This window comes from Anomalospiza imberbis, chromosome 5 (assembly GCF_031753505.1).
Source record: "Anomalospiza imberbis isolate Cuckoo-Finch-1a 21T00152 chromosome 5, ASM3175350v1, whole genome shotgun sequence".
In the NCBI taxonomy this organism is placed as follows: Eukaryota; Metazoa; Chordata; class Aves; order Passeriformes; family Viduidae; genus Anomalospiza; species Anomalospiza imberbis.
Window position 1 is genome coordinate 64,530,125 of NC_089685.1, and position 25,553 is coordinate 64,555,677.

Sequence of the window (25,553 nt, forward strand, 5' to 3'; positions counted from 1 at the left end):
TGCTTTCCTCAGCTAAAACTCTTTGCCGAGTCTTATCTATACTAGTGATTATTATTTGCTTGCCTTTCTCCTTTGCTGCATTCTGTTAAGACCTTCTCCATAAATACAAAACAATTGTTTCAAGATATTAAGGGCTTGTGTTGTATTTCCAAAGTGATTTCATAGTCACGTTTTTATAGTGGGAGCTATACAATGAGAAGCGGGCTTTTCTTACATATCTGCCATGATTTAATGTGGATATGCCTCCACATTCTGACTGTAGTGTCCTCTTATGCTTTCTCAACATCATTCTAAATTCCCCCCTTTCCCAAAACTCTGAAGTGCTCACATTTCCCAAATAATTGTTATGTTGTGCCTTTTGGCTGGAATAATACATTAGTAGGAGACATTAATTGTGTTTTTTTTCATAAGACAGACAAAAATCCAGCCCAAGATGGAAATGTAAATCAGCATGGCAAGCAGTCACCAATTCCCAGTCTAAACATCAAAGAACAAAAAATCTCAAATAATGGAAAAACTGCAGAAACATTAATCCATTCCATAGTTTGGGGGTTTTAGAATGGAAATTTTCAGTTGACACACAATTCCATTAGCTGCATACTATACATTATACCAGTATTGGGGATGATCTTGCAATCCACAGATCTATTAATATAAATCTATAGATAATACCTGGACAGAGGGCAAACAAAAAAGCTTATTTTGAGTAGTTTATAGATATGATGTGTGACAGGTATCTGACCCAGTTTTCCCTGCTGGATAGTGGCAGGCCACTATATTTGTATTAAAACACTGGCACTATCATGTCTCTGAGCCCACTGATCCTGAGAAGTTCCCTGAAGGCTTACTGCCAAGAAGCAGACACCACAGGTGTGATTCAGGGCAACTAAGTTTAGATGTCTGCAATGGAGAGGAACAGGCACCTTCAAGGTGTAATTTTTTTGTTCTATTTTCCTCAGAATGAGATGAACTGATGCATATTAAGGGCTTGTTCCTACCTAGTCAGATGATGTACATTGTCAACAGCTACAGTCAATATGTTGTTTTTTTTTTTTTTTTTTCCTCTTGGGGCTTTGCAGTAAAACCATCTTATTTTTCCTAGACTCCTGTTCCTCACCACCCACATCACGTTACTGCCTACAACTGCACCTTCATGGGTGCTTCTAGTGCTCTGCTCAGCTGTCTGGGACACATCACAGCAGCAGCATTTGATTCGGAACATTTTACAAGGCCTTGGCTGCCATCCATTTCCCCCATCCCACCCTATTAATTCTTCCCGCAGAGAAGACATAGGCAAATGCAGATTTTAAATAACAAAGCCTCCCATCAGTGTCGTCTGTACTTTAAAAGGCCTCTTGAAATTGGTCAGTACTTTCTGTATTTCATTACTTGAATTCTTCTCTCCTGTGAATTTCTGAAGCTAATGATGATAAAATCCATAAATTTGCACAAGAACATTGACCTGGAATGTTCTAAAAATCACAGCTTCTATTCTCTTAACTGCTGTTTCAGGACATTTGTTTAATCTAATCTTGTCTCAGAAAGTCAATGTTTCAAATAGCAAGAGCACTCACAGCACAACTTCAAGAACGGTAGTGATGAAGGGCCAGGCTGTTATCTATAGAAAACCTCTAGAATTCTACAGAGAAAAGCCATGGCCATCCTGATCTAGCATTGGTGACAGCTCTGCTTCACAAAGTTGACCTTCAGACATGCCTTCCCACCAGCACTCTGGAACTTCTCCAGATTCCTCAGAAAATAAGGTCACGGAATAGGTTAACTTTTAAGGCACAAAAAGATGAAGAAGTCTAAATATGAAAAGACAAATTTCTTGAGGAGAAGAACATGAATTTTGCATATTGCAAGACAAAGTATCATGGTTTCCAGATGTACACATCTCCATTTTGTTCTCCTATCTACATTTTCACTGTGGAGGCTTTATTCTTTCTGAAAAATTTTTAAGTTTAAAAAAGTGTAAGAGATGGCTTTTAAACAAAAAAAGTAAGCACAAAGTTCTTATATTTTAAGAAAGGAGAGTCAATCTTGTTATAAATGGAAAGGTCTAGTTGAGTCTGTTAACAAGACAAGTAGTAATTAGAGTACCATGAAGAGCTCCAAGAGGAAACAAAAGGGCTTTCACTGTTTTGTCTAAAATGTACTTTTACACATTCTTTCAAGAGGTTTCAGATAACAAAATAAAAAGTAATTTGTGCACAGAAGAGAGTTTTGTAAACCAGATAAGACTTTAAACAGGAGGACATGACTGTGTCAGCCAAGTGGCTGACAGAAGTTTCAGTTAGTGTGGCTATCTCAGAAGCATTTTTTCCCTCAGGTCAGGCTTTTTAAAACTTCATTTACAATACCACTTCATTACCACTCAAGCAGCAAGAAACAAATATGTAAATATGCGTTGATAATTCTGCATTTCATTTGGGCCCAGAGACCCATAAACTGAAAGGTCTTTTTCAAGGAAGTTGAGCCCTGATGTAATTAGTTCTATTTTGTTCTGTCCCCACAACTGAGATACAGTTAATTCAAGGCACAGAGCACCAATGCTTTGTGCTCTTTATATATTCTCTGTCTTTCTGTTCCCTAGAGAAAACTTTAGATTTTTGCTTATTAAGCCATTACTATAAGGGAGTGCTGCAGCAAACCAGTCATGTCACCTTTGGGCAATGAAAACCCTGACTGTGTAATAAGTGATTGTAGCCTTGTGCATTATGCTTATTCCTGATGCTGCTGGCAGGTGAAACAACACCTCAGAAATAATTTCTGTTTAAGACCATTTATGGTAAACGTGATTTTTGACATATCTCATATTTTTGATATCTCATAAATAATTGTGATATTTTTTTCTTAATCTATTGCCTGTCTGGTTTTTTTTTCCTCCAAAAGATCTTTGATGTTCTGATTTGTGGATGTTGATGACAGTAAACTCTTTGACAAGAAATTTTAACTGTTCCTGAAAGAAATATGTCAGGGGCTTTTAAATTCCTATTCAGTTACCTATGTATTGTCTGTATTAACTCCCTATTCCTTGAAAAAGCTATATTTTTTTCGAAAATTGGATCAAGTTTTCAGCAACATTTGCTTAGTCTACTAGTTTGACAAAGCCCTGTTAAAGGCTGGTACTTGTCAACTCAGAAACATATTCATTTATGGTCTTCCTCAGATAATCAAGATGTTTATCTTTAAGAACTGCATTCTGAAATTTAAATTCAGACCCTATCTATTCCGACTTTCATTTATCTCCTCAATTTTTTTTTCTAACTTGCCATTGTGCTGTACAGTGGACATAGCATCCAAAATCTAAAACTTTTCCCTCAGAAGTTCAAGCAGCTGGAAACTTCTCTACTGTTTAGTGTCCATGTTTTTTTTTTTTTTTGTTTTTTTTTTTTTTTTTTTTGTTTTTGTTTTTTTTTTTTTGTTTTTTTGGTTTTTTTTTTTTGTACAGAACACTCCCTGGGAAAGGACATTGCTCTGCTTGTACCAACACATTTTTCTGTAAAACACTGCTGAAAAGAGACTCCTTTTGCTATGTGTACTAGATAATAAGACCTGTCTGATTTCCACTTGCTCTGGCTGAATTGGTATGAAATGAATAGCCCAATGTTTAAAATCAAATAGCTAGAAGCACTTTCATTTATATTGCCTGTGGTAAGGTTTGCATTTCAGTCTGGTTCCCTTTTTGCAGGCATAGTTTATGTCATGTTGATGTCCCTGTCCCTGATTTGTGGATACAACCAGACGCAGTGCTTAACACATTAAATAACAAACTGCACCTGCTAATAATTATAGTTATGCTGCTCATGAAAATACAGAGCCTGCAGGCTGCATAATTTGTACTGTAAGTTCATTAGCTGTAGATATTTGCATATTAAAAAATAGGATCAGAAAAGTGAGACACTGAAACAACTTACAAGAGTCCATGAAAGCTATGGAATTTTTGATACTGGTCACAGTAGTGGGGTAACACTGAATTACATCTGTGGTGGGTTGACCCTGGCTGCATGCCAGATGCCCACTAAAGGCACTCCATGACTCCCTTTTTCATCAGGACATGGGAAAAATATAGAAGAGGAAGCTCACGGGTCTAGATAAGGACAAAGAGAAATCACCCATCTGTTACCATAATGGGCCAAACAGACTCGTCTTGGAGAAATTTAATTTATTATTAATCAAATTAGAATAGGATAATGAGAAATAAAACCAAACCTTAAAACACCTTCCCCCAACCCTTCCGTTTTCCAGGCTCAGTTTCACTCCAACTTTTCTCTACCTCCTCCTACCCAGTGGTATGTAAGGACAGGGAATGGGGGCTGTGGTCAGGTGTTGTCTCTGCTGCTCCTTCCTCCTCAGGAGGAGGACTCCTCACACTCTTCCCTTGATCCAGTGTGGGGTCCCTTCCACAGGAGACAGTGTTCCACTAACTTTTCGAATTTGGGTCCTTCCCACAAGCTGCAGTTCTTCACAAACTTCTCCAGCATGTGTCTCTTTCATGGGATGAAGTCTGTCAGGAACAGCTTATTCCAGTGTGGGTCTCTTGCATGGGGTTATAAGTCCTACCAACAAATCTGCTCCACCACGAGCTCTTCTCTCCAGGAGGCCACAGGTCCTGCCAGAAGCCTGCTCCAGTGTGGACATCCCACAGGCTCACAGCCTCCTTTTGGGCATCCACCTGCTCCAGTGTGGGGTTCTCAACAGGTTACAGGTGGATATCTGCTCTCCTGTGGACCTCCATGGGCTGCAGGGACACAGCTGCCTCACCATGGTCTGTACCACAAGCTGCAGAGGAATCTCAGCTCCAGCAGCTAGAGCACCTCCTCCTCTTCCTTTTTCACCGACCTTGGTGTCTGCAAAGTTGTTCCTCTCACATATTTTCATTCCTCTCTTTTGGCTGCTGTTCTGCAGCAGGCTTTTCCCTCTTTTTAAATACTTTGTCACAGAGGTGCTCGCATTGTTGTTGACAGGGTCAGTCTTGGCCAACAGTGGGTTCATCATGGAGCTGGCACTGGCTCTGACAGATGTCAGGGAAACTTCTAACAACTTCTCACAGAAGCCATCCCTGTAGCCCCACTTACCACCAAAATCTTGCCATGCAAACCCAATACAAGGTCTCATCTTCTCCAAAGACGAAGAAAGTCTAGTTTTGTCCAAATGACAATTTGGCCTAAAGGAAACCTGTTAGCCATAGGTGACATCCTGCATGTTGCTTGACCTACCGTGCATGCACAGTAGGGATAATCACCACTCTCACCATTGTCCCAATGCTTCCTAGTACATATCTAATATAGGCATGCTCATAGCTATTTTTCTCTCTGTCAAAAAGCTCAGAGGAAAGCTGATATAATTTCAGAGGTGGAACCTTTCCCTAGCTACCCTTTTCTCTAGTGGATGTGTGCTTTTGATATGTGCAGAGTAAGCTCAACATGACAGGGAAAGGATATGAGCAGCAAATAAAAACTATCAGTCAGGAAAAGATTTTCCAGCTGACCTGCAGCTTGCTCCTGGCTACCACACAAACTCTCCTGGCAAGCTGTAAGAAGTCAGTTGACCATAGACTAAGGACTCTGGTTTAAAATCTATGCCTGGTTGATTGAATTACATCTATAGGAGCAATAAACTACAAAAAAGTTATTGTTCTTTCAATAACTGGATAAGCTGAAGTCATAACTGAAAAACAAACTTGGAATCAACTATAAAGGCACTGAGATTTTATTGTTTGTGGCTCAGAGAACCAAATTACATAAACTACATTTATAAAACACCTTTTCTAACTCAGATCTGCAAGTGCCACTTGAGGTCTGGAAGTCAGCTCAATTCTTTTCTACCCATGAATCACAATCAGAAAAAAAAAACATTTATGTAACAGGAATCTCATGAACAATTGCACTGATGACGCACAAACCAGAAAAAAGCAGATCAGTCTCTCATAACTGTTTTGGCTCTGCAGTACTAACAACAACAACAAAAAGGAGTAGATGTCATTTTTTTTCCAGAAAGTTGATAGTATTTAATTAAGTTCAGAAGCAATAGCTGTTGATTATAATGTCTCTTTCACATCATCACTTCTGAACACAGTTAGTGCTCAGAAGTTTCAGTCTTTGAAGTTCTTAGCTTTTTCTTGTTCTTTATTTCTAAGTTTTACCTTACTTTGACATGGTCATAGGTCTATTTTCCTTTTACACTCAGGGATGTGCTAAAAGTCACGAAGATACTCTGTGTGCTCTTTCTGTCATCTGTAATTTCTCTCAACATTCATCATCTTGAAAGCAGACTCCAACTTGCTGCTAAATATAAGTATCTTACTAAATATATGTTTCTAGCTTATGCCCTGCCCCATTAGCATGAAGTTACAGCTACATTAAAAGAAACTGCTTTACACAACTATTACTAGTTCTTCAGGAACCTATCTACATCTGCTTGCAAACTTGAAAAGTCATGAAATAATAGTATTCTGTAATTATATTGCATCAACTACTGAAAAATATTTCAAAATATAACTTCTAGGGTCATGTTAACATAACTTAAGACTCAGAGTATACCCACTAATAGATATTTTTTCATACAACACAGCTAAAGCTTTTACTGTGCTTTTCTTTCTTGTCCTTTTAGGTTTTCCCCAGAGAACACCTATTATGTATTTCTACTGCCTATTGTATACACCAGCTGTGTTTTTGCTGCCAGATGTTGCACCAAAAATGTCAGCTGCTGCTTGAGGCAGGGAGCGAATGCAATTAGAGGTGCCCTGGAGACAGCTTGACACTTATGGTGGCAAAGTTTAAATTTCTAATCAGGCATGTAACACAAAAACCCACACAACTTGGATTCTTCCAAAAACTGGACCAGCACCACACTGACATCATTTATCAGGGAGATACAACGATCAATGTGCCAGCAGAAGTCCAAATGGATTGGCTGTTACTTGTAAAATATCTGAAGCTAGTTTATGAAGCACATTCTGCATGCAACAGCTGTGAGGAGTCCAGCCTTCCAGGGCAGTAAGGAATGCTAATGGTTAAAAGTGGTTAATTGCTTTTATACTGAGACATTTGTTACCATAAATATACAAAATAAATAAAATAAAAGGCCTGAATGCTATTTTTACTATTCATGTGGTTAGTTCCCACTTACTACACTTCTATCACTCACTTTCTACTTGTCTGTCAATTGCTTTTTCAAGTAAACTGCAGGAAATCAACTTATAATCCATAAATTAAAACTTTGAACACAATCATTAAGCATACTGTATCAAGTACATTTAGTAGTAGAAATACTCTGTATGATATTTTAGTGTAGTCATGAGAAATAAAAAAACCAAAAAAAATAATGCTATGTTCAAACTAAATGTAGTCTGTTCCTAGGGCTCCATGATCAGATCCTAGCCCAACATCAGATTCATTTTGGATACACTGTTTTTAGTTAAATGCAAGATGACTTTCTTCTTTTTCTCTTGTACAAATTACACATGCAAGTGTGGTCTGTGTTTGTTCATCCAGCATAAATTTCTCACCTCTATCTCTTATTTGCATTACTTTGCAGTGCAGCTTAAAAAGTTTGCAAGTGAATGAGTAATACAAGTTAGCTGCTGCATGCTGGCTTCCTCTGTGCATGACCTACTATCATGGTATAGTTTAAAATATCTTACTGAAACATATCTGCAAGACTGTATTTGTGTACTGCATAGATACTCTTGACAGCAACTGAGTTCTACCTGGTCGTTTAGGACAGGTAAACAGTAATCCATGCTGCAGGAATAATTTGGGAAAAGGGTACTTCTCCAAGTTTTGGCCAAGAGGTTAAATTTATAAATATTTATTCTTGTGAAAAATATCATGGGCTCAAAGTAATTCCGACTCTTCATTCTCTCTTGAAAAGACAGGTTTTCCAGAAATTGTTGGGCCACAGGGAGGAACATTTAATTTGGAATGACAGACACTATCCATATTTTCTCTTCACATGAAAGTGTTCACAAATAATTCTCTTCTGCATGTCAGTGGGTCAATCTAAGTCTCAGGTTTATCTTGTATTAAGATAAATTTGAGACGTACCATCAGAATGTGGACAGTAGCACTCTGTTAACCTTTTGCCCACCAGTATTGGAAGGGATGAGATTCATGTGATATCTAGAGATGGTATCAGTGCCTACAAACTTACAGTGTGATTGGTACTTCATCTCTCATAAGAACATGCTCCACTTGGAGTCTGTCCTCTCCACTTTCCCCACACATAAGTCTTTTTCACAAAGAGTATTGAAAAATGAGAGCAGAAGGGTCATCGAGGATCCCAGAGCAAGGATATCATAGTTACTTATCTCACTTGTGAGACATTGGAAAAGAGAATAAATCAACAAAGGAAATGTTTCACCCGGCTGAAAAGAAAATACAGTCTATTTTCTAGGAATTACCTACATTTTTGATTACCTTATTTGAGCATCTCTGCATGTGATCACATGTGTTGGATGTGGTCTGGAAGTGTCTGGCTGTAACAGGGTCAACACACTCATCCTATCCAGAACCAATATACACCGAAAAGCAGGGGGAAGCATCATAAAATGACTTGTGCTGTACCACTCAATTAGCATTTACCCTTGGAATGTTGCTTTCAATTTAAAATCTTTACTATTTAATTTTATTTTTACTATTTTAAAATTTTTTCACTCCTTAAAAATGTTTCATCACTATTTTTTCTCTATTATTTATTTTGGTTAAATTTTTCCTTATTTTAATTATCTCTTCATTCGTCTGGGATATCCTAATTCTTTATTACTAAATGTACTGAGCACCAAATATGGCAGAACTTCCAAGGCAGAGTGGTGTGGTACAGTTGAAGACTGAGAGTGTGAATTCGTTGGGGAATATCTGCAAAACATTACCACCTTTTCTTGGAGTTAGAAAAATATCTGTTCAGACCTTTCTCAGTTACATGATCTTGACATTGTGCCTGAAGTTATCTCAGCTGTTGGGAATTTGTTTCAGATTTACTTCCTCATTTTATGCTGCTAAGTGAGCACTGCTCCCTGCATTCACCACTTCCTGGGAATTTCACTGTGCTGTACTTGCCAGTGAGCCACTGCAGTGCACTTCTCCCTCCCTGCAGTGAGGCATATGGGTTTGAAATTGCAGTGTGGATAGCTCTGTAAGTTTTCCTCTCTGCCAATGGTTTTCACATAAAAAGGACAGGGCTAACACAACTGAATGTCGAGATATGAACAGCTGGTAGCCAAAGGAGAATGAACCAACAACCACACAAAATTCATGGAAGGTAAAAAATTTCTTTCAGTCCAACAGATACTACCTATTGCTTCTGAATATGTTCTGTGGCCAAAGAAATAGGCAGTTTTCTCATTTCATCTGGGAGCAAACGTTTTTTTCAGTGGAAGCAGTATATTGCAAGTGAACAACTTGAAAAAAAAAACATGCAGTTAAAATTTTCCAGAATTAACACTCAAAATGATGTGTAGCCTCAAAAATAGGAGAAGTAAAAATAATGAGAAATAATCTAGACACTAGGTAATCACTCAGATTAGTTTAAAGCTAAGTGTTATGCAGCACTGTTCTTAATCTCCGGGGATGGGGGAGGGAGCGTACTAAGAATGTACATCTTTCCTTCAGGATTCTAATTAAATTTAGAAACTAACGTGATCATAAAATGTACATGCTAGGGTTTAATTTTAGGTCAGAGTCGTGTTAAAAAATATTGCTACCCTTGATTTTAGAATCATTAGCCCAAATCATGTAGCACAACCTCATTTTGATCATTCTGTGTTTAGAAAATGTGCAATTACTGACACTGACAAGAAGTCACACCAAGGGCAAATGAGATTAGTAAGAAATAAAACTGCATGTCACTAGCAAAATAGAAACTGAAATGAATAATCAAATTGGCAGATCATTCATGCAGCCTAGGCAGCAAAGTCCAAATAAATGGTCTTGAAAGCCAAAAAAAAACTCTATAGCAAGCACTTAAATCATCAGTTTGAAAAAGATTTCAGCACAGAATGTTGCAATAAGTTTCATAATACTTAAAATATAAAGTGATTTCATAGGTTCCACTGCTGACCTTATCACAGTAATAAATCTGCAAAAAACACAAAGTAGGAAAAAATTTATTTGAAACCATTGTACATATGTATTAATAGGGAAGATTCCTTCCCCATTCGTTTTCTGCACTGCCCAAATTTTAGAGACTTTGTCAGCATCTCTCCTGGTGGAAGCAGGGCGGAATTCTAGGATGTGAAGGTGAATAGCTGCAGCAACACTCACATGTTCTTGAATGCTGGGTTACAACTCCTACAGCAGCATGTATACTGGAAATGTAATAATGAACAATCTCTGGCATTGAAAACATCTATCAAGTACTGCAGCACTGAAGATGATGGCTTCCAGCTTATTTCAAGGAATAGGTTAGGGTAACTTTTGGTGTAACCAGTAAAATGCTCTTAACACACTTACATACACAGTTATACAGTACATAGGCACATACAGTACTTATGTTCAATCAAAAACATTTAAAGAAAAAAAAATTCATTTCTATGAAAAGGCTTCCTTTTTTTCCTCCCCAGTGTTCTCCAAAGAAGTGTGCATGTCAAGAACACAGACAGAATATTTACACACGTACCAAGAATTCAGTGAAAGAAAGGGAGATAATGTGTAACACCTACATAATTATCCAAGCCTATATCCTGAAAATTCCTCTTCTATTTCCATCACTGGCACCATGACAATGCATATGAGCATGAGTGTGAGTCCACCAGGCACAAATAAAAGTGAACACTAAGCAATACCTGTTCTGGATGGAAGTGAGGCTTAAGCCCTGCTTAAGAACATTATCAAAGTTTAAGGAAGATCATAGGCTTGGCAAAAGAGATATGATCTCTTTAAACCTTGCTCCTGCTACCTAACATACCAATACATTTTAGACACTTTACATTAATTTCTACACTCTTTTCCATAAAAGGTCTACTGATTTAGGACATTATGTTGGAAATAACGTAGATATAAGTGGTTCATATGTCCTGCCCAATTATTTCAATGCTTAGGGTTAAGACAGAAGTAGAAACTTTAAGCTGTTTTCAAACTACTAAAATACTTCTCACATTGCTTTGCGTAAGCTGACAGATAAAGGAAGGCAGGGAACCAGCTAGGTCTCTGGAAAGAGTACCAGGAGCCTCAGCAAATAGTGGAGCATGTAGCTAGAAGAAAATGTAGATGCAGAAATATGGATTGCACTCAGTAGAATTCAGGCCATTCAAGCCCAGCACTTGTTTTTTAGTATTGCACAACACACCGGATGAAATTCTGTGGCCTACTTGTGCATAAGGTTGAAAAAGATGTCTGTAATGGCCTGTTTTGACCTTCAATCCCTGTGTCTGATTTTCCTTTAGGCTACAGTTTTGCACTGCTCTGGCCTATATTTAGGCAGGCTTAAAAGCATTTTTCTACTGCTACAACAAAGTGAAGGAGTTTCAGAGTAAGCAAATCATACCCCCAGATTCTATATAGCTTCAACGTGAAAGTTTTTTTAAGGAATATCTCTTACTTCTTTTTCCATTTGAAGTCCTTCTGCTCTGATATTTCTCTCAAATACTTCCCTCTTCTCTGTCTGTGGATTAGATTTTCTATACACAAGGATGTAATCAATCCGACATTTCCCATCTCTAAAATATAGTCCATTGGTTTTGTTCTTATCAGGTACTTCCTGCAAAGAGAAAATCAAGCAATTCAGTAATGTTAGTTTTCCTTGATAATTACTGCATTGCTGTTTGCATCATTGGTTTTCAGTAATACTCAACAGGAAAGATAAGGAATCACAACAAACTGTTCAAGTTTCAGGCTCTTCACATACAGTGCTTCTGACTTCATCTGAGAGGAGCACAGACTTCCCTACTTATGGGGTTCTTAAGGGGCATCAGGAGGTCTTAGGAAAATGCTTGGACATATGGGGATGGGATAGAATAGAAAACACAAGCAAACCTCCCTCCCCCACCACTCTCCATAAAGCTAGGAATAATTTCTTACTAATAAAATAGAGCAGAGAATAGTGTTACTGAAGCATAAATTTAAAATTAAGAACTTAGTATGGCTGAATGTCTTTTTACATGTGAAAAGAGTGAACATTAACATTATCATTATAATTTACTGCAGTGAGAAACACTCAAACCAGGCATGGAGATTTTCATTACTCTGCCCTGTAGGACACAGACAGCAATATGAAGGTTCTGTACTGACCTCACCATACCACATCAAAATAACTACTGAATATTCCTTGCTTAAGGAATAGCTGAGGATGGATTTGGAAAGAATTACTGGTGTTAGGTGTAGCGGCACATAAAATCAATAAAAGCAATAAATACGGTCTCTTTTCTTTAAAAAAAAAAAAAAAAGCTTGTTCAAATGTTTGGTCTGACAGAAAAACACAACTTGATTTCACTGTTAATAATAGGATGAACAGGTCACTCTCAAGCGATATCAAAGACTAAACTACTGGTCATTTTCCAGTAAGTCGTGAGATTAAACTCTCCACGGATCCTCCTCACCATTTAACACTACTTCTACGTTATACAAGATCTGCCCAGGGTTTAAGCTTTCACTTTCAGACAAGTTGAAATTGCATGGCAGTTAGCAATGGTTGGAGTGTTTCATATAGGAAATGTAAACTGAGAAGGAAACACGGGAACAAACAGCACTCCCTCTAAGCAGTATAAAGGGCAAGGACCTTCAGGAACCTCAAGAACAGTCCAGTTCTAAGCTGAAGGGAAGGTTAAGCTAATTTACCTCTGTTTATCCAAAACTCACTCTGCTATTCCTGCTAGAAATAGCCCTGCCCTATAATATACAATCAAGTATCTGGAAAAAAAAAGCATATTTTGACTTTCACATCTGTGGGAAGGAGGGAATTTTCAAAATACTTTCTCCATAAGAGAATTGTTTTTGAATTTAAATCACAAAGTGAACATTATAAGCAGAATTTTTTGTTATAGGAAAACCCCCCCAAACAATTTTCCCATTCAAAGAGTTTTGTATAAGCTATCTTTCTAATTCTCAGTAGGCATTTTGATTAAATGGAAAACCAATGAAAACATCCCAAATGTCCCATCCCCTTGGTACATTCGGTTCACTAAAGGAAGAAGGGAATTTTTCTAACATTCTTTCATTACAGTGCCTAACTCCTGACACAACTTAGGGCAGACTTGATACAGTGGAACAGTTCTTAGAGCCCAAAAAAAAGGCAAGAAAAAAAATCTAATCTCTAAGGAAAAACAGTAGCCAACTATTTATATCTATACTTCATATCATGCTGACAAATGATATTATCAAGATATGAGAAGCATTTTTCATAGAACATTAAATGTGAAAACAGCTCAGGAGGCACATTTTATCTTTTTCCATTAGAAATCTCTGTGGAGAAGACCCAAAAAAAAAAAAAAAAAAAAAAAAAGCCCCAACAGCCTAAAGGGTATTTAAAGTTACTTAAATAAAGGAAGGGTGTAGTAGGAGATTTAGAGGCTGTGGTCAGCTTGGTGGTCCTGTTGTGATTTCTAACCCTCCTGGCAAGCCTCTTGTTCAGTGGTCAGAGTCAACATGTATTTTTAGTGTAATAGGAAAGGAGCGGTAGAGCAAAACAATCCATGCTGAGGATCTGCTGTGTATGCTATGTAGGCTTAAGGGCTCACTTTGGGCCCACTGTAATCTGGACCAAAGGACTCACTGGATTTACATCCATAAGGAATACAGGTTTAAAATCCAGCACTGCTCTGGACCACAAAGAAATCATGGGTAGGGGAAATTGAGAGATCCACTTCAAATGTACATTCCTCATCTGAACTCAGACCCGTTCTGAGAGCACCATAAGGAATGTATCCTTCTCTGCATGCAGTAGTGACTCCACTGGAAAAATTGATTTGCCCCTTCCTATGTTTCTTCTTTCTCTGAAGAAAATTGGTTTGCCCTGCACTGACTCATCAGTGAATGCAGAACTTCATATTAAAGAGTACCTATGAGATTCAGCCAGGGTATTTGGCTTGTCGGACTTCTTCCACTACAAATATGACTGCTGGGGACATTTACTTCTCTTGGACTTGTGAAACACTACCAACTACAGTATTGTAATTTTTCACTCAGAAAGGTGGCTTGGACACCCTTATCTGTACTTGAAGATCCTTTTCATTTTAGGAACACTGTATGTCAAACCCAGACTGCTAACCCCTATTAGACTGTTATGGCCTCTGGGAAAGAACCCTTTCTCTGGCCCTCTGTTACAGACTCAAAGGCAACTTTATAGACTGAGTCTGGACTTGCAAGAACACTTGAGGATCTAACATGATACAGAGACAGTCAGTGCTGGTTCAGCAGTGTCAGCTGCAAGACTTCTGCATCACCTAAGTATTACAGGTTTATGCTATTCCAGACAGACATTTGTCCTAACTTCCTCCAGATATTGCATCTCCCTTACCTGTATTACAATATCAAAATTCAGTTTTCCTAAACTGATGAAGAAGAAATATACAGCACTAGATCTGACTGCTGGTTTTTGTGAAATAGTGGTGTAGTCATGTATGTCAAACCTCTATTGTTTCATCTAAAAAAGAATGCTGGAAGAAAATAGAACAGTGAAGACTTCACTCTAATAAGAAGCTCAGCATTTCTGTCTATCTTTATGACTGTACTGTAATATGTATTGTATAATTTTCACTTGTTTTCCAAGGCATACAGTAGTTTTTGTATTCTCAGGTGCTCAGCTGGGAACCATCAGCATTCAGAAATGACTCATATACATGCTAGGAGAGCTTTAGGCCAAAGGGCTTACCAACACATATCCATACAAACCATACAACATCTGAACAGTGTATCTTTTCCTTCTAGAGTTCAGCAGGGACCAAGTACTTTGAAACTTTTTTTGGTAGGCTGCAGCATCACTTAAGTCCCATTAAAGCTTTCAATTTTCATATTTTTCCCCCATCCTACACCTATATGTGACCAATATTACTATTTTCCTCAGTAATGATTACAAAAAGACCCCTTAAATCTGTTCATATTCCTCAAAGGTTTTCCCTTTCCCTTTAAAAAAACAAAAAAGAACACATCTAAGAGAAAAAAAATTAGGTTTTGAGGTATTGTTTTTTCAATTTTATTACATTAACAGCAGCATGTCCTTCTGATAATTTTCTATTATTTTTTCCTCTTTAACTTACAAAACTCATGTTTCACCTGTTCCTTTTTGCTAAAGACCATATGGTACATGGTCCCAAAAATGCAACATGGGACTATCATGTCAGATTAGCCTATTATAGTGCTAGCAGGCAAAGAGAGTCCTTTGTACGTTGTGTAGGAAGCTAAGGAAGAGCTATGATTAAAGAAGATGAAATTGTGAGCAAGGTCAAACATATTCAGGGTGCCCTGAATTTTGTTGCTTTAATTATCTGTCTAAACATTCGAGGAGTGCAGCTCTCTATGGGCAGAATTTCTAGAACAAAGAAAATCTCTGTCTCTCTCCTCAGCAGTGTTGCACAAAAGAATTTGCACCACAAAACCCTCTAGCTCCTGAAAAAGATAATCTCTAATTGCCTCTTCTAAACTCTATCAAAACTAGTAAACAAAAGAGGGTCAGGGCAGGGCCTTCAGCAATGTCCTGTGGTTTCCCACTCTTTTTAAATTACTAGCATGGTCCCTGCCAGTTCTGATCTGTTCCAGTCAGCCGTCTGCCAAGAATTCCTCAGGCACAACTTGCAGGTAACATCAGATCAGTCCAGTAAGTAGCCTAGATGTAGCTCCATTCCTGAGGCGGAAGAAAGGAGAGAAGTCCCTGGTCTCTTCACTTGCTGTGGAAACAACCCTAGAATCCATGGGTGTCAGGGCAATGGGAGGCAAAATTAAAGGGCACATTGTTCCTTTCTTCACAAAAGACATAGGAAGAAATTAAGACACAAATTTTCATTGTGGGTCCATGACACTTTGCCTGCTTTAAGACAGATTTTAAAAGGGACTATGTTCTGAATATTTCCTCCCTGGTATGTTCTCTGAATCACCATTATGCACCATCAGGTGACAATTCTTCATTGGAAGGGAATGTGTCTCATAACTGACACCCAATGCTTCTCATGGAGTTGTAGATAAAGCCCCTCCACACCCTTTCCCCTTAAAGGACGAATACAGGGAAAACTTTTCCAGCATTTCAGAAGGATTGAAGTCTTCGATTTGTATAGATGTTTCACTGAGGGTGCAGGAAATGAAAACTTTTGAATTTGAAATATTTTATATTTCAGCATTATAATCTTAGAATGGGAAACCAGTTCTCATGGGAAAGATTAGACACAATTTGTGGTAGAGATCAAGATTTTAAATAAAATTACATTTATTACATCTTTATAATAGCATGAATACATACTTTATTAATAATTCTGTGTGTCCTTACCTCTCCCACAACTTCCAGCCTGCTGGCATCATCAGAAGTACTGGTCAAGTTACCATGGTGAAGCAGGGAATCATCATCTTTGGAAGGGCTGTTCACACCTTCTAACTCATCAAAAAAAATGTTGACATCCTTAGCTACTAAAAAAACAAAAAAAACCAACAAAAAAAAAAATAAAAACCAAAAAAACAAAACAAACAAAAAAACCACATTCAAATCACCACTGAACCAAATGAAGACAGCAAGTATAACCCATCAATAATTTCACTTTTTAGCTCTGATATAAGTATATACCATTTAATTTTAAAATCTGATGAGCTTTGTTGGAATGCTTTCTTCATCAATGAGCCACATAAAGATTTAGGACATCACAACACCTCTCTGATGAAAAATAAACAATCTGCTGTCACATTAAAACAGATATTATCTATCTTCTCAGCTTCTTTTGGGGAAAATGGCTTAAATGACTACCTTCTGGATTAGTATTGTCTCTGAAATTTTCTTAGGAGGCAGAATTTTAACCTACTATACAAAGTGTTAAGTTCAAAGTTGTACAGACCTGTGGGGCAGCCAGAGGCAGAAGGCTTTAAATAAATACTGTTTCTTGAAAGGCATTGAGTAAACAAACCTGGGCAGATATTTCTCTTTTCACAGTTTGGCATGTTTTGATGCATATAAATCTGACACTTTCAGATCCACCTACTACACAGCCCTCACTCTTGCATGAAGCGATCGCTTACATCTACAGATTCAAGCTGTGGTAAACCAACCCTGATAAAAAATACAGATATTAAGCTCTGGAGTGACTGCCAGATGGGAGGAGCAGGGCAGGCAGGTTCACTCTGCACTCCATGCACAGGTCTGGTGAAAAACTTGATGAAGAGATGTGTGCCAGGAGAAGAAAAATGCCTTAGCTGAGGATCACGCTTCAGCTGTGAATGGACTTCAGCTCTTCAATCTCATGCCTCATCGGCAAAATCCAAAATTATGAAAGTAAAATTATAACTCTTAGAAGGGACCCCCAATGGTCCTAGATACTGAGCCTCTTCCACTGACTACACTGGGAGCAAATATCTAATAGTCTTGATAGAAATTAGTCTAACCTCCTATCCCTACTCACATTTCTTGCAAGCTTGACTGACTTTTGGAACCATTCTTCTTTTGTGCAATAAACTCCTGTTGCTTTTGCTTGTCCTCAGCTCCCCTAATTTAGTGACAGACAATTGTAATTCCTGTTGGTGAGAATCTATAATAACAGCCAAAACGCTCTAATTGCTGGCAGCAACTTAGTTCCATTTCTAACTACTGGCTGCAGGTGTAAAAATCCATTCCCCCACTGTGGAGAGACGGGATAGCTGCCAAAAATTAACAGCTACTAACTGTTCCCAGTGATCATGAGCATTTTGTGACCTCCTTTTCCCCTTTCTCTTCTTCAGGGGTCATAGCCCAGTTTCAGAATCCTTTTAAAAAATTGCTGATGATACCAAATCCCCAGTCTCTGCAGGTGGCCTATTTTTCATGCTCACAAGCAGGACAGCCTTATCCATAATATTCATCCTTAAAACAGACATATGTTGCAATTTAAATATACTACTCTTTCCCTGTCAATCATGAGCATGGAGAAAAGCTTCCTCCCTTTTTGTACATGTCTTTTAGAGCATCTAAAGTCTATTATTACATCTGTAGGTAATAAAAAAGAAAACCCTATCAAAATATTCAAGAATCCTTCATCTTCATTTTCATGCATAAAATATGGACAAGGTTACTGAAAGACTTTGTATTTTATCTACAAGAGTTTTGTTTGGAAAATGACTGAAAGTTTCAGAAACAACAGAGAAGTTCTCATGTCCCAATTAATCCAGTCCAAATAATAGGCTAATGTGCTAAGCTAAGCAGCATAGTTTTTAAGACAGATTCTGAGTTTCTGGTGTTGTTTAGTTATATCTGATGAGAGCCTGCAGCTCCTCAGTGTCACTGTGGCTGCCTCCAACTTGTCCTCGGGGAAACCACAGAGGCTTTGGGAGATTTAAAAGGCAACAAAGAGATTCCAATTTGTAGCACATGCACAAGTAATATTAATTTTTTTCCCCCATCTTCATTCATTTAAATCCACAAAAATCATACTAGAGATGCTTATAAAAGAGGTGAACTGCCACAACAAAGCACAGCACAGCCTAACCCATGTCCTTCACTGTCCCTACTCTTTTAAATTCACAACTAGAAACATTCCACCCCATCAAATAATAATGTGGATGTAGATCATGACCAGATTTTGCACAAATGAGAGAAGAATAAATCTCAATATTGATCAGAAAGAACAACTGAAAACATTTTGAAATTACTTGAATTTCACTGAATTGAAACCCATCAGTGCTTCCATGACAGTGACACCTAAATCTGTACATGGTTAAAACCACAGTATAATCAGAAAACAACTGTGGAAAAAACCAAAAAATAATTAAATAGTGAAGCTTTCTGAAGATTATTCAAGGTGCATTTATCTGTTGCAGACAGCACCATTGAAAGCTGTATAAATGAAAGTTTTGCCTGTTCACTATACTCGAGGGAATTTAAACTATCTTTGTTCTGACTGATTTGGTATAAAAGATGAGGACTCAGGGATACTAGAATTGCTTCTTCTTGAAGTGCTGGTAATGCTTTGGGTTGCAAAACTCATAGTTTTTAAGTGGATGTTTTGAGATACAGAGTTTGGTGTGTAAGACAGTGAATGTGTCAGTAGCCTTGAAACACAGAATTACAGGACTATCCTAAGGACTTGTGAGGAGCCAAAAATCTTATTTTAAGATCATTTTAAAATACAATCCATCTCAGTAGTGAAGAAGTTGTGGAAGCAACTCTCATCTGATTAGTGAAATTAGCTACCAGGACTTGTCCAGATTGCCTGCAGTGGAAAATTGTTTATGTCAGAGATACACAAATAATTGGCATGTTGGTTGATCACCACAGAAAATGTGGGCCCCCAGCATTTGCTGAGATAATTTTTCTACCCCAAGTCTCCATATATTCTTAAAAATAAATTAATAAAGTACTGTTCTACAAAATCAAATAGATGATTTATACAGCAGTTCCTGTTTGCTTTACATTAGTAATGGTGATGCTACTTCCAACATAACTTTCCTACTGCTGGTAGGTAGTTCAGCCCTTCTACTCCAATGGACTGAATACCTACATGGCCAAATGTTGCTAAAAAGATAATCAGGGCTCCATCTTTCTTGTCCCCTTCAGACCCTGACATGCATGTACCCACAAATGCCCTTAACAGAATGATATATAATGGCTTTATTATAAACACAAATGTTATTTGGGAGACAGACTGCTGCTACTGTACAGTCATGTATTTTTAAGCAGTGAAATTTAACAGGAATACAGAGCAGCACATGCATTGCTACAGGAGATATTAAGAATTCTCCCTCTGGTTTTAGATCAGTTTAAATTTGCAAACTCTTTTCTCCCCCTCAAGTTCTATTTTGCAGAAAAAAAAATCAAAATAACTTGATAATTCAGAATCCCTTGAAGAATAAAAGGAAAAAAAAGGTGAGTATACAAATATTTTAATCCCAAACACAGTAAAACTACATCTTCTGAAAACTGGATGCTGATAAATTCTGAGCAGGAGTCCACACACAATCTCAGTGGGTCCACAAGTCACTTCAGATCAAGATGCTGATATAAGGTGGGACTCAAAAACAAGATAACTCCTTTAACTTTCTGAAGGTGGATGCTGAAACTGAAGTGTCTAAAAATAAGAATTTTCATTAAAAAATGGGACCTGACTATGTTATTGTGTGAGAAGATGGAAACATGCTCAGAGATCACGCTTCTGTTCGTTGTCATTTTATTAGCAGAAGTCCCACCAAGCCATACTCTCACTTTGGATAATGCTAGCTGAAGATCAATATTCCAAGCTTATCTTAGCAAGAAAAAAATTATTTGGTTTCTAAAAGCATCATTAGCCTGTTTCAAATTATCATTCAATGTTAACAACTGGGAATAAAAGTAACATTGACTGTTCAGAGCAACTATCCTAGAAGGAATATTTAGACATCTTTATCCCAATTAGATGATATTTGCAACAGACTGCAGGTGACAACACCCCCCTGGACACACAACAAGCCTCTGCAAAGTGAGTAGTTCAGAATTCCTTCTGTCTTTGATGAAGGAGATGTAGCTAAAGGACATAGAGGTTAACTTCCCAACAGCACCTGCATCTGATCTGGGTAAAGCAAAAACACTCTCTTCAAAGCTGTAAAAGCTGCATCCTTCTCAAATGGCTTGTGAATAATCCATAAATCAAAATGTTAATTCTTGAAACACTCCCAGATTAAATTGCTTATCCATGTTTAGCCATCTTGTCTATTCACCTCTGAAAGACTCTACAGTGCCTTTTCATCCTCTCCAGTCTGCATCCCGACTGCCCCCAGGCCTATATCTGGGCTGTGCTGGTGTGAAGAAGGGAGAAGACAAAACCTCACATTAAGATTTCTGATAGGAAAACCTTTTAAAATCAGAAAACATGGAATTCATCCTAAACCTGTATCTTAAGTAATAAGGTGATTCAATTTCAAATTATTACCCCATCATCTAACCTGAGCATTTTCCTTCCACCCCCAAACTAGTACCACCACTAAACAGCCTTATTCTACCGCTGTGTGGTTCCTTATTCATGTGGCAAAAATCGAGCAGAGTCTGTTTTTTTTTACAAATTCATCTTTTATCACACTAAAATGTAAGCTGCTGTTTCTCACTCTAGGAAATTGCTATACCAAACACCCAGTTAAAAATCAAATTAGAAAATAAGGAGGCCAGGAAGCCATGGCTTGCATTTTAACTCTCAGCCTGCATAAGAATTTCAGACTATTATGAAAAATTCTCACTGAAATTCCAGATTTTATTGGATTCCAGAATTACATCAGTTTTGGATAGGGGCTGTATCTTCCATTGTTATTAATAAGAGTAGTACTAATTCTAGCACAAGAGTTGAGATCATTCTGCAGTTGGACTTAGGAAGGGTGAACCAATTCATTCTTAGTCCATAGCCCATTACATATAAAAAGAGATAATTTTGTGCAGTATCTAAGACACATGGACCTTCACTTGCTGTGACAACCTCATGAAAAATACGGAAAAATACCGGCTGCAAAAATGTGAATACAGCCCAAAACTTTGGAAGAACTGGAACTTCAAATCCATTCTTCAAACCCCAACTGCAGCATTTTAATAATATTATTAGTACGCACATCTACTCAGGAGTGCAAAGCATTGAATAAACTATTAGGAATCTTACTAGTTCTGATTATGACTGCATAGAAAATATATACTGCTGGAATCCTTTGGCACACAGCAATTCAAACCTTACTATGACTACTCTGATAGCAAAAGATTCTTACTAGCTTTCAATAATCCATTCAACTTCCTGAGAGATTTTAATAAAAGATTCTTATCATTCAGTTCATCACTTTGTGTGTGCCTTCAGTTATAATTTCAATACATCTCAATTGAATCTTCTACCGTAAACACAATTTTGCATCCAAGGAAGAACTTACTTTCTTGTATTGCATTAAGAATTTCTGAAAAGTCCACATCTGTCTTCTGTATGTCTGGTTTTATCCATATTTGCGTTTCCAGCTGGTTAACCTGCAAATCCTCTCTTCCTTCTGAAGAAATTGAAGAGATTGATGGGGTTTGTGACAGTGCAGTAGAAAATCCAGCCAAGGGGCTTCAGGTGAGGAAACATACACATTGAATGAAGGTATTTCCATTTTTCCTCCTTAGCAGAACCCAATTTTCTTCAAACCAAGGAGCTTCAGATAGAACATGGGCTGAATTAAAGCTAAATAGAATGAAACAACAACATTCTCTGCTATCAGCAATGATGCAGAGTCACCACTGGCAAGTCCCTCGTTCAGGCGTCCATATGCTGCCACGCCATGAGCATCACCTCACCATACTATCTACAAAACCAGCTCCCAGATGTGAAAACAAACAAGAGATGTTACAAATGACACAGGAACAAACAGACTAAAATAAAACACACACACACACACACAAAGTTGCAAGATAGAAAACAACCATTAGGACAAAACCAACATGGACAGAGTGTTTGAGACGCAGGGCACCGTAAGTTCTCATATGCCAACCTGATGGCTGACGTAGTCTAGGAAGGAGTCAAGCACTGGAGTCCATTTTAAATGGATTCACATTGGTATGTGGTTTAAAAGCATTGCAGAATAAAAACTTATTCTGGCAGGCCAGAGTTTCAAATCTATTTACACACAAAAACAGATACAAGATTTGCCCATTTCAATGCTCTTTCAACATGAGCAAAGAAAGCAGAAAGTTTTGAAAACAGAGAAAGGTGGCTGCATATTGAGAGCAGATAGAAAATGGCCAAACAGGCACAAGATGCTGGCTACAGGGTATTTGGATAGAGACAGAGAGAAAGAGGGAACTACTGGGAATACCTCTGGTTTTTGAAGATTAGCAGGAAAACCTTTCAGAAAGGCACCTGTTAGACATGATGCTCTTGAGTACCTAAAGCACAGTTAGCAGAGACCTTCAGTGGTCAGAGAGATATCTGAGAAAGGAGCTCATGACAGAAAGGCCAAGGTGGAAGAACAAGCCTTCAGATCATTTAGATTACTGTGCTTCACTAGAAGCTATCACTTATGCTTTAGAAAGAAGCATTTTCCTTTCATCTACAATGTGCCTACAGCAAGCTGCTCTTATTGTGAATTCTGCACTAGCCCATTGTATTTTCCCCTTCTCCTTGCCAAATTTCTAACTCACTACTGCCTTGATGGGAGCGACAAATAATATTCCTAAGCACAAAATTACTCAGAAGTGTTTTAAAGGCCCTTCTTCACTTTTTGGAAGTACAGATCTCAAAATGGGCACACTTCGACCAGCTTTATCTTTTATTATTTTTCAGTGTTAAAATATTATAAATTCAAATTGTCTCGTGCTTGCTTCAGCGTATTCTTTTGTTCCACAGCAAAGATTCGCTGTTAACATCAGAGACAATTCCCCTTGTAGATTCCTGCAAAGTGATCTGTCACAGCAGCAGCAGGAGTCAGCATTTAATGATGTAGAACAAAGAGAATTTCTTAAGTGAAACAACTGATTATTCATACAATAGCAGCCGAAGGAGATGAGAGGCTGCTCCTCTCATCTTGCGGCTGCTCCTCAAGATTTGCCCCAAAAGAGATTTCTAATGCCCAAGAAAAAATACTCCAACTGCTGAAAACTACATACAAACAGTATGATGGAAATAAAAAAAGTAATCAACGGACATCAATTCAGCTAAGTAGCTTCGCAAATTGTATCATTCAGTTTCCTCTTAAAACTCAGCTACCACCTTTGACATTGTACCATTTCATACTTGCATCCTCACATCCAACAGCCTTTGTTCTGCATTTCAACCCTAGTGAGAGCAAATAAATGACAATATGGACAAATATAAAATACCCTTTGTTCCTTCAAGCCCTCCATCCTCGTTACATTTAAGTTGATGTTCCTCAGAAGAGATGAAGGTAGCAGATCCCTGCAGCATCTCCAGCAGATCTGAACCAATTGGGCCAGGGAGAAAGAAAGTGGCAGTCAGCTATGGATGTTCCAAAGTGCTGATATCTGATGGACTATCTAACCTTTTAAGAAAATTATACTCTTGGAGAATGTACGTAGCTGACTTCAAAGCTCCTCTTCAAATAACAAAAACCAAAATGCCTAGGAAGTGGTCAGAAAATTACCATCCTAAATCTGACAGTATTTCAGACAATGAAGTCAAGACAATTTTGCTGCATTTGAATTTCCTCTCCTGTATTTGATCCTCTTGCAGTATAGGGACCTTTTGGTAATGCACAGAAATGACAGTGATCTATGCTTGTCTGATTCACAGTAGCCTTAATATCTGGTCTCATTGCACAAGTCATCCAGCATCCAGACTGATTTCAGTCAAAATTGTAGGAGTAATCTTCTACCAATCATTTCTGATAAAACACACAGCTAATTACAAACTTGCCTTCAACAACACAAGGGATAAAGTCTACCTACCAACAACATAGCTTTTAAATGAGGGGTTGCAGGAATGCTTTCTTCTCCCATGACCTTAATGATGTCAATAAAGACTTGAATTAGGGCACTTGGGCTTCTATCCTCCTCCCTCTCTGTCAGCAACTACTTTTCCGTAGGGACTACTGCTTTTTTTAGCTGAGAGAAACACCACCTATATGATGGGCTGTGGACTGCCCAAATTAATGATTTCTGGCTTGTTGTCAGACAGAGGTTTTAAACTAGTATCTCTTTGGAAAAAGCCACAGTGACCTCATCCATGTTCTAGAGATTTATTTTCTTTACCTTACCATGGATCTCCAATACTACATTCAAAGTATTTGATGTCACTGTTGCTATTGATGGGTCGCTCACTTGCCTTTAGCATTTCCTTCTTGCTTTAGCAGCTGCTGATTTATGCTTTATCAATGACATATCCCACTGAGTAAAATCTAAGCAGTATTGTCTGACAGGATGGTAAAGATTCTCTTTCCACTGAAGTATGAGAAATAAACACATATAAAAGTGAAGTAAATATTAGATTTTTAAAATTTTATGTTTTTTTTTTAACGATCACTCTCAAATTTTTCTCAGCTTATTGAGACTTTCTAGCTCAACTGAAATAATATTTTAACTACCCCATGTCACTCTCTCTGATTTACTTATTGATGCATAAAGTTTTGCATAAAATAGCATACTTTTTCCTTTTTTTGTCTTGAAGGGTCCCAATAAATTAGATTAGGAAAACAAATAAGATTTTTAAAAGACTTTTAATTTTTAGAGGCTAAATGAGATGGCTTGTTCTGTCAGAATTTTAACTTATTTCTAAATATAAAAATGACCAAATGAATCAGAGAAGCAATTTGTGTACCAATGTAGTTAATACAAGGGTGTTATGTGATGTTAAACAAAGGCATTCCAACTTGTAGTGAAAGAGATTTTGCCACGTGGGTGGATGCTGCTTTCACAGAGCCATTTAACTCTAAGAGGGTAGCAAGAACAAATATAATTCTAACATGAGCAGGTTTGTTTTGCTACACTAAGTACTGTATCTAAGTTCTACAGAGAAGCTGCTC

General features: G+C 37.8%; 1 protein-coding gene across 4 annotated transcripts in view; it reads right to left on the reverse strand.

Annotated features, from left to right (window-relative positions):
• The window catches only part of ANO4 (anoctamin 4), a 199,291-nt gene that overhangs the window by 83,821 nt on the left and 89,917 nt on the right, over nucleotides 1-25,553 (reverse strand). For all 4 annotated transcript variants that reach the window (XM_068191610.1, XM_068191609.1, XM_068191611.1 and 1 more), the window contains exons 3-5: nucleotides 21,975-22,085; nucleotides 16,414-16,550; nucleotides 11,542-11,700 (exon numbers count right to left, since the gene is read on the reverse strand). In XM_068191610.1, the coding sequence (XP_068047711.1) occupies nucleotides 11,542-11,700; nucleotides 16,414-16,550; nucleotides 21,975-22,085 (407 nt within the window). The remainder of the gene's footprint in view (nucleotides 1-11,541; nucleotides 11,701-16,413; nucleotides 16,551-21,974; nucleotides 22,086-25,553) is intronic.